We start from the raw sequence: 15,524 nt of genomic DNA on the forward strand, positions 1-15,524 counted from the left end.
AAATGTTGAGCATTCAAAATACTAGCAATATTTTATAATGAATTTTACCTAACTCAAGAAATAGAAAAACCTAGTCAAGAAATTTCGGAACTGAGTTGTCTTCAAATCTCTATTTCCCACCTGTGGAACCTTACTTCGGCCATGAAGTTAAGAATATAGCCTAATAGAATTCAGATCTCTAACTGCTGGTTTCTTCCTTGTATAAGGAATTAAAAGCTGGAAATCCTAGGGCAGAGAAATGATTTTTAGCTTTGGTTGCAAAGCCCTAGAGTGATTCCAGTGATGACTACAGACCTCATATAATTCTTGAAGATATTTTCAGCTGTTTAACTAATTATCTAGTTTGGGACTATATAGTATACACTAAATTGAACTGGATGAAACTACTGATGTTTGACAGTTTTTGACACACAAAATGGTTATTTCATATGGTTCAACTCAATATATGCATGTAAGCATTCATAGAAAGGGAGTGCAGATATCCTATTTGTAAACATGGGTTTGGAGTACTGTACTTAAAAAGAACTTAAGTCAGAACACTGGAATATGAACAGAACAAGAAATTTAATGCCATTGTTCTTATAAACTCTATCATCAATAACTGCAAAGACTTTAACTGTATATCTCAAAAAGAAGTTGGATCATTACAGTCAACTATGTATGAAGTCTGACTATACTTTAAGAAGTCATTTTTTAAAAAAGCACATGAAAAAGAAAACCCTCTTTGAACTTCAATTTGGGAATTGCCTTTAGAGCAGTTGTATGTCCCAAGCAAGACAACTGGTTTCATCATGTCATAGTCATAACTCATGCCCACCCAAAATATCTCACTTTAAATTATGCCCATTTAATTTCATCTGTTGATAGCAAAAACTGAACAATACTCCTTCAAATAACAATTAGGTAAATGTGCTCAACATTTTTTTCTTTTAGCATACTGACCAGTTTAAAAGCACATAGTTAATCAGCCACCCCAAATCCAAGGCTATTTTCAGAGAAGTAATGAATACAGCTTCTTGGATGTGAGAGTGCCAAAACTCATTGACTTTTTTTCTCTAAAATGATGCCAACTCTTTATAAGTCATCCCTCACTCACCTCTGGTTTCAAAGTTCTTGAAATGTGTGACCACAGCTGTAGTAACATATCTTGCTACTAGGTGGATTTCATGTGGTCCCAGTTCCTGATCTGCAAAAGCAGTGACTTCAGCCTCTTCAGGAGGTTCTGGTTTCTCTAACTTCGGGTACTTATCTTTCCACTTTTCCAGTAAAGTGAAATCTTTTCCACTTGCTGCAAGGCTTTGGTTTTCTTCTTTGGTTTTAGAGCTGATTCTTTTTTCCCATATTTTAAGCAAACTTTTCTCATCCTTTTGTTCTTCAGACATCACAGACAAAGGCCCTTCCTTTGATACAAAAAATGGCTTCATTGTTTCTATACTTTCATTAGTATATGGGGTTTGGCTTGGAAGGCCATAACTCAACAGCATGGTATTGACAATATTTTCTGCAGCTATACCTATTTTGAGTGGAGAAACGGTTGTCTGTATTTGGTTTGGCTTAATAACTGGCTTGGGGAGCTCATAGTGAAGAACTTTTGGATTTTCACTTTCTTCCATTTCTATGAAGGACATGGGGTGCTCTGGTGCTGCTTGCACAGAGTCCCCGGATTTCTGAAGTGGTTTTTGTAAGGGGAGAGAGCGGTTTCCTTTCACGGCTTGATCAAAATGGCTAAGGCCTTGGGCTTCACTTCTAGAATATAACAGTTTAAGTTCTGATTCGAGCCCTTCCAATGGCTCTGTGGTTTTAAGTGTATCTCCTGCAGAGTATTTGACATATGAAGGTAGATTTGATGAAGCCTTCTCCTTTACTTTACTATCTTCCTCTGAATAAAAAAACAAGCCAGGGATTTGTGGAAGATCATCCCTGCAGCTAACTCCCTTTGACTTTGAAGTGAACATTCCCGTCCCAGTTGCAAATCTGGGCCAATTGGCAGTGCAGGCATTTTCAGCTAGTTGGAGCTGATTTTCCTTTGGATGGCTTTTGATCATTGACTCATAGAAATGAGTACACTGGTCCATCAGTGTGCTGATAATCTGACTTGCCACAATGTTTTTTTCAAATATGCTTGTTGAAGATGGTTCCACTTGGCATTTTCCTTTGTCTAACTTGTTCTTAAGTATACCAAGCATGTAACTGACAGTATTAGCAGCGTAAGTAAGCAGTTCTGAATGGAACGAGTGAAGCTGTCGAAGGGTATTGTGCATGTTCTCCTGGGAAATCATACTACTTGATTTAGATCCATTAGGAAACTTACTCAGTGGTTGTAGCTTGGGCAATATTGTTTTCATGAATGGTTTCTGTTGGACAGCAAAAAAGTTTTCAATAGGTATTTTCACAATTTCAGAAAAAGCGTATGTAGAGATATGTTTAAATTGTAGGTCTACAAATGATTCTAAGGTGTTCAGAACCCCTTCCACGATCTCTTGAGCAATTTGGTGGCTAGAGCCCCCGTGTATTTTGTCTTTCAGCTTTGCGTTATAGATTGGTACATTGTTGAGGTTGTTTGTTCTTAAGGAGCCACATTGACTTCTAGCAGTAGTTTCTTTCTTGCTTTCTAGCATTTCTTTACCATCTGTTAAGAACTTATGAGTCATGAAGTACACATCTAATTTTTCTAATAGCTTTTTAACAATTTCCTGACCAAATATATTAATTTGTGCTTGGGAACCCTCAGCTCCAGAAGCAGCGCTTTTAAAGTTATGATACCTGCTTTCACAAGCCTCAAGAGGTGACAAATTTAAAAGTGAAACAGATTGTTCTAATTCCTTTGTTTTCATTGAAATTTCATTCAAAACAGTCTCAGCTATCATCAATAGCTTATATTTTTCATTTTCCATGTCATTTGATTCCATTTGCCATTTATCAAACATTTGACTAAAAATACCTTCTTTAGGGAAGATTTTCTCTAGCTGGGAAGAAACATTCTCCAAAGAGAAACGAACTTCTGGATTTGCAAGAGAGATTGTCTTAAAATTCCTCTGTGAAAGTTTGAGATCATGTGAGTATGAGCCTTTTATCTGGTCGGCCAAATTGTCATTCTTTGTAGCATATAATCCTTGCAAAACTGCATTAACTATTGTACTTGCTGTCATGATTTGATCAGAAGTTAAAGTGTTTACATTTACCATTAGTCTATTTTGCCTCACCTTTTGAAATTCATTCACAATTGTTTCCAGAATATTGCTTACTATATCCTTGGCATACATTTTTAGTTCTGCAGTGGGGAGTTTTATTCTCACCAAGGAGTTTTTGGCATCCCCTGTGGATAGCAGGTATGGCAGACCAATGGCAGTACTGGACTGACTGCCTCTGAAAGTCTTCTCTCTAGGACTTAACTTGGACGTACTTTTGGCTTTAGCACCACCAGGTCCTAGCTGTGATTTTGTTCCGAATTTAGGCAAAAAGATAACTTTTGATTTTGCTTTGAAGTCTGTTTTAAAACTTACATGAGGGCTGCCTTTGGAACTAGCATTAAAGCTGCGTGGCCTCAGAGACTGCATTCCATCAGACTGATCTTTCAGGGACAAATTCTCTTCTAGATTCAGCAAAACAAAATTCGTAATATTTTGGAGAACCTTTTGGACCAATTCTTCGCCCACTTGCAATGGAGAAAATTGCAGTAAGGTGTTTTCCAATGAAGTGACACTGATACTGCCTGTGTAAGGATAAACTCGCAGTATCACAGGTTCAGGGGGGACACTTCGTTCTGCTTGTTTTGATTCCCGAAAGCTTGATGGGGTCGCCAGTAATTCATCACGGCCAGATGCTTCCAATTCTCCCCTGGTCTCATTCTTTTCATATAAGGATGTCATGACTATTGAGAACATTTTTCTGAAAACACTTTCAACTATGTCATTTGCAACACTGCTTATATGTGACTGCAAGGTTTTTTTCCAAGCTGCTGCTGTTTTCATTTTAGAATCAGATGTAGAGTGGGGGGGTTCATTAAATGGAGGCCAGTGGTCTATGTCTTCCATTACCCTCTGATATGCCTTCTTTAAAATTTCCTTAACCGCCCTTAACAAGGCAGTTGTTTTTTCCTGTCTAAAGTCTCCATTTCTAAATATTTCTTCCAAAACCCTTCTCAGGTTTTCTGCTTCTGATATAATTTGGTTTTGATAGGAGTATTTTGAAAAAAGAGACAGTTCAGAGTTGTCTTCCATCTTCCTTTGACCTGGCAATATTTCATTTTGTACAGCTAGTTGTGTAAACAGGCTGGGATTCTGCTGTGAGTAAAACCTACTTGCCTTCAAAGATATTTTATCATGTAAACTCTTTAAGATGTTGTTGACAGTTTCACTCAAAATTATGTTTTCTTGGAATGAAGTATTGTTTGGATACGAATACATCTTTTGGATTTCTGAATCTATGTCATTTTTTATAAGCATCAAAATGGTATTGGCAATTATGTCAGCATATTCCCTAAGACTAGCTTGTGATATATTAATTGCAGGTCCATGTTTTCCCCTGTAATTAGCAAATGTGTAATCTGTGACCTCTTGACTGAGAACGGTTCTAACTGTTGAGATTTCTAGGATATTCACATCCGATGGCATTTGGTTTGCTTCAAGAAATACACTGTTGTTTTGTTTACAACTTGTAAATTCTGGGCCAACATATGTTTTTTCTGTAGTCTTAGTATCAAGAGTAAGTATCAAATCTCTTCTTTCTGTGGCAAAAGATTTTAATCTATTCAAAATGGCTTTAGTAATAAAGTGAACATTTTCCTCACATGGGTTGGAAGCAGAGTTCTTGGCATCTTGTTTTTTAAGTACAGTTGTCCGATTATCATCAGAATAAACTGATTTCAGCTGTACATCTCTTCCCTTTCTTGCAAATGTAATTATCTCCTTTTCCCCCTCAGTCATTGAGTCTGTAACAGGAGATGGTTGATGCTCTGCTTTGGGAAATGCATCAGAAAATGTCAGGGGCAATTTCAGAGAAATAGAATCCTTTGCATTTATGCCAAGCATGAGAGCAGAAGTTAGATTTTGAAGAACAATATCCACCATATCATTGGAAATCACTGTGACACACGACTTAGGAACTAAAAGCATTGGGATAGCTTTATGTGCACACTTGGTGTTTGTTTCAGAGTTTGCTTCTAAATGTTTCCCACTTATGTTACACTTGTTAAGAGTGGATGCAGCAGGTAGGAGATTATTCTCGTCTAGTGTTTTCTCACAGATGTCACTTAAGATACCTTTGATGGTATCAAGTATTTGAAATTGAAGTTTTTTTCGATAGTCACTTTTATTGAACAGCTTTTCAACAATAGCTTCTGGCTGACCTGGATCAATTTCTCTGTCAAACAGGTTTTTTTCATATTCGCCTTTAGTAGACAGAATACTTAACACTGTGTTAACAACCTGGCTTGGGATACTGTTGGAAACCACAATATTATGGATTAAGAATGGACTTTTCATTTCCTTATCTAACTTATGTTTGATTCCTTGTAAAATTTGTCTAGCCACTTCTATTGCATATGAATTTAATTTACAGGCAGTCAGTTGACATATTGAGGTGGTCTTTCCTGACTTGTTATGATCCACTGAGCAATAGGAAAACTGATCACCAGAATATGAATCTTTGATTGATAGCCATGGTTGGCTGAAAGCAGTCTCATCCTCTTGTAGAGGCAAAGCCATTGGAATTGTGAAATTGATGTGAGGACAAAAGAGAGTTTTTACTTTGGAAGTAGCAAATGTTTCTAAATTTGTTAATACCGACTGTATAATATCTTCAACTACATACATTTTGGTCATTTTACCACTACTAAATGTGGACTGAAGTGTGCATGGATTTCTGTCCAGGATGGTACACTGAAGAGAGGCCTTTTCTCCACTGGTGTGTTCAGGAAAAGAGATATTTGCTGGACAGGTGATAATGTTAGATCTATTTTCACTTGCATTTCTATCTGTCATGACAGCAGAATAAAGTTTTTGAAGTATGGTTCTAACAACATTATCTGCAACAACGGTTACATCTGCCTCAGACACTAAAGGATCCATTATTTTATCCATAGATTGAATTGATCTGTGAGCAACTGGCTTATCACCAGGATGAGGAATGTCACATAAAGGGGACTGGGAGAGAGTAAGCACATTTAATTGATCAATTAAGTCATTCAGAAAAATTTCATTCAAAATCTTTCTTATAATGGGCACAACTGGGGACTTTTCTGGTTCTTTGAGTTCTACTTCACATTTTTTAAATGTTCTTTCTAGTTCCCATTGCTTAAGAGATTCTGATTTAGTTTCTTCTGGTGGTCTTTCCTCTCCAGCACTTTCTTTCTCTGTATCTGCAGGCTCTTCTAGATAGGACTCTGGGTCAGCCCCTCCTGGAAGAAAATTTCCATAGATTGGCCTGTATCTGTAATTTTCAATGCCTTGCTCTTCTGGTTCAGTTTCATTAAATATATGAGGAGGCCCTAAAATTAAATCGACTAGATTCTTAAGCATTTCTTTCTCCTGTAGTGGCTTGGTTATGCCTGTTTCCAAATCTGGCAAGCTCACATTTAATTCTGTTTGAATAGCCTTCAAAATAGTACTTGATACTTTCTTTGCATGCATGTATAAAGCAGACTGCAGTTGTTTCTCATGTGTGTTTGTGCAAATGTTGATACTTTCACTTTCCCAGTACCTCTTGTTGCTCTTTTTATTTCCATTGATTATAGTGCCCAGAGTTTCTAAATTTCTTTTGGCAAACCCTTTCAATTTAGCAAAAACCATTTCAAAGATATCAGAAGCCATGACTTCCAGTTTATTTGGGTGCTCTTCTTTTGTGGTTCCTGTTTTGGGGGCAGTTGGCTTTCCCTTGTTGTTAGTCACCTCTTGACTACCTGGCTGGATCACACTGAACAACATGCTGGAGATTATGTCAGAGCATATGCCCATTTCCTCAATAAGCAAAGCAAGTGATAGGCTGTCAGTATCAATATAATCTGAGATAGCCTTAAATTCTGAATTTGTGAAAATCTGATCCATCTCAGCACTACATAATTTTCTAATGATATCTTCTAGAATTGTATAAGAAATGAGCTGAATATTAGACTGTAATACAGTGGTTGTTCTCAAATTCTCATTGATCCACTCTCTATTTTGTTCATCAGATAGGGGAGAACATGGACGGTCTCCTGTGAGCTTGTGTAACATGTCATATAAGGTATCCCCAATTCTATCTAACACTTGCAATCTGGTACATTTGTGGACTTCCTCTTGCATATGAGGGCACTGAGAAGGCACAAGTTGTTGTTGATCAATCTCAGCAGTTTCATATGAGATTTTAGACCTTAGCTTATCTGAAGGGAGAACATTGCTTTTATCTGTATTTCCACTTAACAGTTCACAAATGCAAGTTGCTAACGAACTTGTCATAATGTCATTATTTAGCTTTGTGACAACAAAGTCTAATTCCTTTTCATTGTCAGCAAAAACTCCTGTATCTATAAAGTCTTTGGGAGGGCCACACTTCCCAAGATTTAGATTTTTCTTATTGTATTTGAGTTCTTTCTGGATAGCATCCAAAACAATTTTTACCACTTTAGTTGTGTAAGTACTAAGGTAAGATTGAAATGAAGATTTCTTGTCAGGTGCAGGTTTTGAATGATCAGCATGGCTTTCTAGTTTAAAGCAGTTTTGCAATTTTGGACAAATAAATGAGTTTAGCTTCTTAAAAGCTGTGTAAGTGATCCTATCATTAATGTGAACTACAGGTTCAGGTGTTGATTCAGTTTCTTCAGTTTCTAACCAGGGATGTTTTGTAGGGTCTATGTCAAGTACAGATAAAAATTTCATCTTCCTGTTACTCTCAAGCCATATTTCTAATGGCTCTTTATTTGGTACGTCAGCATTATCTAGAGAAGTTTGAGGTACTGATGAAGAATGTCTGATAATGTGACTATAAGCTATGTGAAGTATTTTTAATACAGCATCTACAATTTCTTGAGCTACTATTTGGATTTCTGACGCAGAGAACATCTGGTTCATCCATTCTTGATTGGACAGATCTTGTGGGCTTCCTGATGTAAGAAGTGAAGCTTCCTTATAACCTGAGTGACCAGAGAGCCCAGAAGATAGGTCTTGGAGCATCTGTGCTAAAATACTTGTAATTATATCTTCTGAGGCTTTTTGTATTTGATGCTTTTCATCTTGGCTGAAAATCAAAAGGTCTTTATTCAAACATGGCTTGTCCTTAAAAAGGTCCTTATTATTAAAAGCTGGAAGGTCAGTCTTTAATCCCCAATCATGAAATGCTACTTCGTCTTGATAAGCAGGCTTTGTCGATAAGTTCATATTTCTTTTGTACTTTAAATCAGCATTTTCCCTTGTTAACCAGTGATCAGGAGCCTGTTCTTGTAATTTTGCTTTTTCATCTTTGATAGATGAAATCAGTACATTTTCCACAATCTTGTCTATTTCTTTATTTTCGTCTTCAGAATAAAGGACCATGCCAGGAACATTAATGGGTGGAAAGAGGCATCCATGTCTAGGATCATTAGCTACGCTGGTGCTGGTGAGTCTGTGCTCTTCTTCAGTGCCAGAAGGACTACTCAGTCTTGGGTGTCTTCTCTTTTGGACATCTGTTTTTGCTGGTTTCTGATGTAACTGAGCCAAGACATCATCAAGTAGATGAAGGAGGATCACTGTTTCCTCAGATGCAATGAGTCTCTCGTTATTAAGTTCAATTTGTATATAACTTAGTATAGTGTTGATTGCTTCCTCTATATAACCAACCAGAGAGGATTGGGAAAAAATATTTGACACTAAATTTTTTATGTCTTCTTTGCTAATCAAATTGGCTGCATCAGGTTCAGCACTGGATTTACTTTTGCTGGCTCTTTGAAGGAATGCATATGTTGGATCTTTCCTGTGTTGCTGATAAGCAGGTTCAGTCGTGATTTCAAGATGAGCAAGTTCATTTTGCTTAGAAGATGCAAGAGATGTCAGCTTTTCTAAAATCATATGAACCATATCTTCTGCAATACCACTCATGTTCTCCATAGTATAAGGCGGTGAAGCTTTTGACGTTTTTTCTTCTGGTGAAATGAAATGTTCCCCACTGGCTGTTAAGTCTGATTTAAAGTGAACTGACAAATTTTCTTGTGCAAATACCTCAATACATTTTTTCTCAACTGCAGACTGTAGCTTCTCAAGCACATTTTCCATAATTTCAGCAGCTGCTGAGGAGATACTGACATTGGAGAGCAAGTCTCCTTTGTCAGTGTCAGTTTGATCAACCAAAGTTTTGGCTGTAACAGAAGCAAGAGTGGGGATGGTCTTGGTTAATTCAGGCATCATTTCATGAAAAATGTTTTCTAAAATCAACTCAGATTCCTCTTTTAGGTGATATTTAAAGTTATCAAAAACATTCTTTAACTCCTGCATCTCCTTTACGACTTTTGCTTTTTCATCAGAAGACGGTGGGTGTTCTAAGGCATCTGTTTTAGTGGTAGCATCTTCAGATTTCTTTGTGCCTGTTTCAATCGATGCAAAAAGGTGACTGTCGGGTTTACAGGTTTTAAGTTTGGGGGATTCAGCGGTCTTATTATGTTTAGGTTCAGAGGTTTTAGGTTGTCCTTTCCTGTGATGTGTTTTTCCCATAACTGTTCTTTCTTTGTGGGCAGAAGATGGTTTTACGGGTGCCGCTGGTTGCCCTATTGACCTGTCATCTGTGTCCGCACAGGCCTCTGCCTGAAATGTCTCTGCCTGAATACCTGTTTCATATAGAAGCATTTCACTGCATGTGCTACAGCAACTTGCACTATTTGAAGAGAGGGTAGAGTCATCAGGCATCGGGTATATAATATTTTGCAACCTTTCTTCATATTTTGTGATGGCTGGATATAATATACTGGTCACTGCAGCCACAACCCAGGTCATTATATTATGAACTATACTGTTCAGTTCTTCTGAAGTTACCTGGAAAGGAGGTAAGCAGGACACAAGGGAAATCACATATGAATTTACTCTATTGTAGGGACAGGGGCTAACCTTTAATTCCTTGTATCAAACAATGCATAGCTAGAATCCAGCCATGGTGTATAGAGAGAACATAGGAAAGGCTCTACTTAGAATAAGAGATTAATTTCAAATTGGTTTATTCTCTGTGGCTGTGATCTGCTCTTTGAATACGATTCCATTTGATTCAAAATCCCTAGGAACATTGATTTTCAGCATTTATTGCTGAGCATAAATGGCTTCCTGGTTTAAAAAATAGCCAAGAGGGTGTCTAGACTCATAGAAAACAAATGCTCGGGCGCCTGGGTGGCTCAGTTGGTTAAGCGACTGCCTTCGGCTCAGGTCATGATCCTGGAGTCCCGGGATCGAGTCCCACATCGGGCTCCCTGCTCAGCAGGGGGTCTGCTTCTCCCTCTGACCCTCTTCCCTCTTGTGCTCTCTGTCTCTCATTCTCTCTCTCAAATAAATAAATAAAATCTTTAAAAAAAAAAAAAGAAAACAAATGCTCTGGCAAAAAGTAAAACTGTGTTGATGATCCAAGCAATATTTCTTAAAAATACAAACCATGAGAGACTATGGACTCTGAAAAACAAACTGAGGGTTTTAGAGGGGAAGGGGGTGGGGGGATGGGTTAGTCTGGTGATGGGTATTAAAGAGGGCACGTTCTGCATGGAGCACTGGGTGTTATACGCAAACAATGAATCATGGAACACTACATCAAAAACTAATGATGTAATGTATGGTGATTAACATAACATAATAAAAAAAATACAAACCAGATTACCTCTAACAAACTATTTCACAAAAAAAATTTGCAGTCAAAACATTTATGTGCCTTCGCAGAGATAGCCTCCTTTTATGTAGGCATCTGTCCAGCTAGCAGGTAAGGGTGAAAAAGTACCACAGCAGAAGGGTCAGCCTGTGGGCTCTGCGGCCCACCGGCTGCTGCCTTCCTTTGTCCATTCACTGTGTTTTTATGTATGCAGATGACCACAGCTACTTGTTAAGGTTTAATGAATGGTCAACAATTAGCAGTCATGATTTAGCAGAAATGAATAGGCTTTGGGTCCAACAAGAGACTATCAGCGTAAACTGTCTTGGAGAGGGAGGCAGAGGATGGTTCATGAAATAAAGAAACACATTAATCTCGGTCAAAAAGGCTGAGCTAGAACTGGGATGGACTCAAAGGGCCAGAAGGCTGGGCAGTAGAGGGAAGTTGGGGGTCTCCTTCACTGTGAGCTGAAGTAGAAACCCAGGGACCAGGCCTGAATGACCTTTTCCTCATTGGTTAGTTGTACTCACTGTCACAGCTTAGACTGGACCGGGGGCAGATGCAAACTGCACCTGCAAAACTCTATACTTGTTTATGTACTTCTTATTGCAGATATATTTTGGGAACATAAAAATCCTCCTGCCTATAATAAAATAGTATTTGTTTTTAAGTTATTGTTACCCTCAAGACAGCCAGACCAAGAATGCATACCTTCTGCAGACACTCTTATTTCTCAAAGCTGTGGATACAAGTTGGCAGCAAAGGTGGGATGCCTTGCATTCTGGCTATGCATTGTTTGATATCCTGGCATTTGGGCACCAGATTCCCTAGAATGTGGTTGTTGCCTCCCAGTTACCTCCAGATTTAGCTTCCAGATTGTTCAGGTTTAGGCCAATATTCAATGAAAAGTTAACACTTTGTCAAATATAGCATATCTCTCCTGATCCATTAGAGAAGGTTTGAGAACCACTTCAGATAAAGCCATTTTTTCCCCACTCCAATTCCCAAATCTTTTAATGCATTTTTATTGTGATTAAATAAACAGAACATAAAATGTACCATTTTACCATTTTAAAGCATACAGTTCAGTGACATTAAGCACGCTCACAATGTTGTGCAAACATCACCACTATCTAGTTCTCTTAATGCATTCTTTGTCACCTTCTGCCCCGACTAGAACATGGCTATTGAGTTTGAAAAACATAGTTTGGGATGACAACATATGGTTGAAAAACACTTCTTTTACATAAACATGTCCTAAATCAAACACTTCTCAGAATAATAGCTAACCATTAATAGGTAAGTTACTTACCTTCTTGGTCTAAATTGGTCCAAATCTGTTCTAATACATATGAGCTAAGAATTTCAATATATATTATTTTCTTAATACCACAGAAAATGTACAGAAGACGTACATTATTATTCTTAAGGTAGCTGAGAAGAGGCATTTTCAACCTTGATATATAAAACAGGGGCATTCCTACCCCGATGTTTATAGCAGCAATGTCCACAATAGCCAAACTGTGGAAAGAGCCAAGATGTCCCTCGACAGATGAATGGATAAAGAAGATGTGGTATACACACACACACACACACACACACACACACACACACACACACACTGGAATATTATGCAGCCATCAAAAGGAATGAGATCTCGCCATTTGCAACGACGTGGATGGAACTGGAGGGTATTATGCTGAGCGAAATAAGTCAAACAGAGAAAGACATGTATCATATGATCTCACTGATATGAGGAATTCTTAATCGCAGGAAACAAACTGAGGGTTGCTGGAGTGGGGGGTGGGGTGGGAGGGAGGGGGTGACTGGGTGATAGACACTGGGGAGGGTATGTGCTCTGGTAAGCGCTGTGAATTGTGCAAGACTGTTGAATCTCAGATCTGTACCTCTGAAACAAATATGCAATATATGTTAAGAAAAAAAAAAAAAGAAGATAGCAGGAGGGGAAGAATGAAGGGGGGGAAATCGGAGGGGGAGATGAACCATGAGAGACGATGGACTCTGAGAAACAAACTGAGGGTTCTAGAGGGGAGGGGGGTGGGGGGATGGGTTAGCCTGGTGATGGGTATTAAAGAGGGCACGTTCTGCATGGAGCACTGGGTGTTATACGCAAACAATGAATCATGGAACACTACATCAAAAACTAATGATGTAATGTATGGTGATTAACATAACAATAAAAACTAAAAAAACCCACGGGCATTCCTAAAGTTTTTAATGAAATGAAATGTGATAAATAGAATCTGATTTTCAGCTTATTTTCACTATACATTAAACCAAGAAATATCCTTTGGGTGCCAGTATGTCTAGGTCTTTGTGTTTGTTGCATGTTCTCTGAGTTGAGTGGGTGTAGATGTGAAAGACTGTGTGTGTGCACTACTCCCCTGCACCCCTCTCATGTTCATGATTCCTCTGTCTAGCCCCAGAGTTGGGGCTCATCACATTCACCCTCATCTTTGCCTGGTCCAAGTTGCAGTCCTCAGGTGACCAGGTCCCTTCTTTTGATGGAGTACCATCCTAAGATTTTTCTTACTCCCGGGAAAATTAGGAGACAGATCTAGGCATCCTGGCTCACATGCCCAAGGGACAGGATGCTCAGCCCTAAGCCAGATCTCAATGGTCTGCAAAGGCATTTCCCTTAATGGTTTCCCATTATGGAGCCGGTTTGTGGTATTTGATGCTTTTCTCATGATAACTAAACCTCCTAATGCTCCCTTAATCTAGCCTCCTGAGCCCCCTGCCCAAAGGGCCAATAACAGTAACTTTGGACCCCTGCAAAACTCAAGATTAACTGAGAGTGAAAGTCAAGAAGAGAAGAAGGCGAAGAGGGAACTGACTAATGTCAGCAGATGATTTTGCTTGTTGTCTGATTCACAGACTTTTCTCTAATTTCATATTACAAAATATCCTTAACATGTTGCTTTATCAGTGAATTTCATCATACATACTTTTTCTTGACAGCAATTTTGATATTGTTGTTGTCTGAAAAGTAAAGAGATTAATTTTATTACTTCTGATCAATAATTTATGTAACTCCCCCCTCCCCCAATTCCTAAGCATTGAATCAGGTTATATCCTTTGTGCTTGGGAGATTTTTTTTCTCCCTAGCAATTCACAAAAAAGAATAGGCTTTATTTTTTGTCTAATTCCCTTATTTAGCCTCCTACTTAGATATTGGTCTGTGGGTACAGGACATGCTCCATTACTCACAGGAGTAGAGTGATAGCTGAATAAACAGTAGAATAGTAAACAGCTGCTGCATAAACTAACATCTGTCTGATATTACTATTCATGAACCACTTAGCCATGTTTGTTTCGTAGTGAGTTGGGAAGAGCATGGGGCTGGGGAGAGAGGGGGTGGGCTAGTCCTTTCTGCCTGCTCTGCTTGATCAGAGCTTCCTGATAACTCACTTTCTGCCCACCTCCTCAAAACTCCTAGTCTCCTCCCCTCACCCTACAGTAGGAAAAGATCCATGGATGATTCTTGATAACGATGGATTAAAATAATGGGTTTCTGATCATATGCAATACCAAATTAGATGTAGCCCTTTTCTAGGTATTATAGTATTCTGTTCTATGCTTTTTTTTTCGTCTTATTTTGTTTTATTTTATTTTTTTTAAAGGTTTCATTTATTTATTTGGCAGAGAGAGAGAGAACAAGCAGGAAGCATAAGCAGGGGGAGCGGAAAGCAGAGGGAGAGGCAGGTTCCCCCCTGAGCAAGGAGCCTGATGCGGGATTCAATCTCAGGACCCTGGAATCGTGACCTGAGCCGAAGGCAGACTGAGCCACCCAGGCGTTCCTTTTTCTCTTTTTTTAAAGTTTTTATTTTAATCACCCAGTGCTTTTCACGACAAGTGCCCTCCTTACTCCCCAGCACCTATTTCTCCCATCCTTTTGTTCTGGTAACCATCCTTTAGTTCTGATAACCATCCTTCTGTTCTCTGTAGTTAAGAGTCTGTTTCTTGTTTGCCTTTCTTTTTTCCCTTTGCTCATTTGTTTTGTTTCTTAAATTTCACATATGAGTGAAATCATATGGTATTTGTCTTCCTCTGACTGATTTATTTCACTTGGCATTATACTCTCTAGCTCCAGCCATGTCATTGCAATCTATTCTCTGTTTTAATCAAAATTATTTATTATCACCTACTACATGGAACCAAAAATATATTTTACTAAATTGTAGCAAGAGAACACAATCATGTAAATTATAGAATACTAAAAAAAGTTATAAAAAACAAGGCCTAAGACTCTAATTCCGATTTATTTTCCTTCCTACATGGATCATTTGCTTCTCTTCTTCGTGACCTTCTTAAAGGAAAAAGCATACTCTATCTTCATTTTTACTTGGCCTGCCCTTCTGTTATCAAAATTTCTTTTTCCCCCAAGGCCTACAATTCAATTTTGAAAAATATAGCCCATCTCTGAAATTACAACCTAACTCCTAGTAGGAAAAGAAAAACTTAGAGGTGTCAGCTAGGGTTAGGGAGCAATAGCCCATCCTCAGACTAGTACCTTCTTGTAATATGGAACCTGGAGCATGAGTGCTGAGTCAGTGACACAGTTCCTATCCTTTGGCTTCATTTATTTTTCTAAGACTCAGTTAGTTTCTCAGGCCAACTCTAGCTCAGTTTCTTCTTGTAGGTTCTCTGCAACCTAACGCATACAGATTCTTTTTTCTGCTCTCTCTAACTCATACAACTGGCAGCAAGTGGAA

The 15,524-nt window shown here is 38.5% G+C and overlaps 1 protein-coding gene across 1 annotated transcript in view; it reads right to left on the bottom strand.

Annotated features, from left to right (window-relative positions):
- The window catches only part of LOC123847241 (fibrous sheath-interacting protein 2-like), a 69,311-nt gene that overhangs the window by 24,051 nt on the left and 29,736 nt on the right, over positions 1 to 15,524 (bottom strand). The window contains exons 14-15 of the mRNA XM_064573621.1: positions 13,758 to 13,791; positions 1,097 to 9,977 (exon numbers count right to left, since the gene is read on the bottom strand). Coding sequence (XP_064429691.1) covers positions 1,097 to 9,977; positions 13,758 to 13,791 — 8,915 coding nt within the window. The remainder of the gene's footprint in view (positions 1 to 1,096; positions 9,978 to 13,757; positions 13,792 to 15,524) is intronic.

Source organism: Mirounga angustirostris, unplaced genomic scaffold (genome assembly GCF_029215605.1).
Source record: "Mirounga angustirostris isolate CCGP_5_RB_7025 unplaced genomic scaffold, mMirAng1.0.hap1 SCAF_11, whole genome shotgun sequence".
In the NCBI taxonomy this organism is placed as follows: Eukaryota; Metazoa; Chordata; class Mammalia; order Carnivora; family Phocidae; genus Mirounga; species Mirounga angustirostris.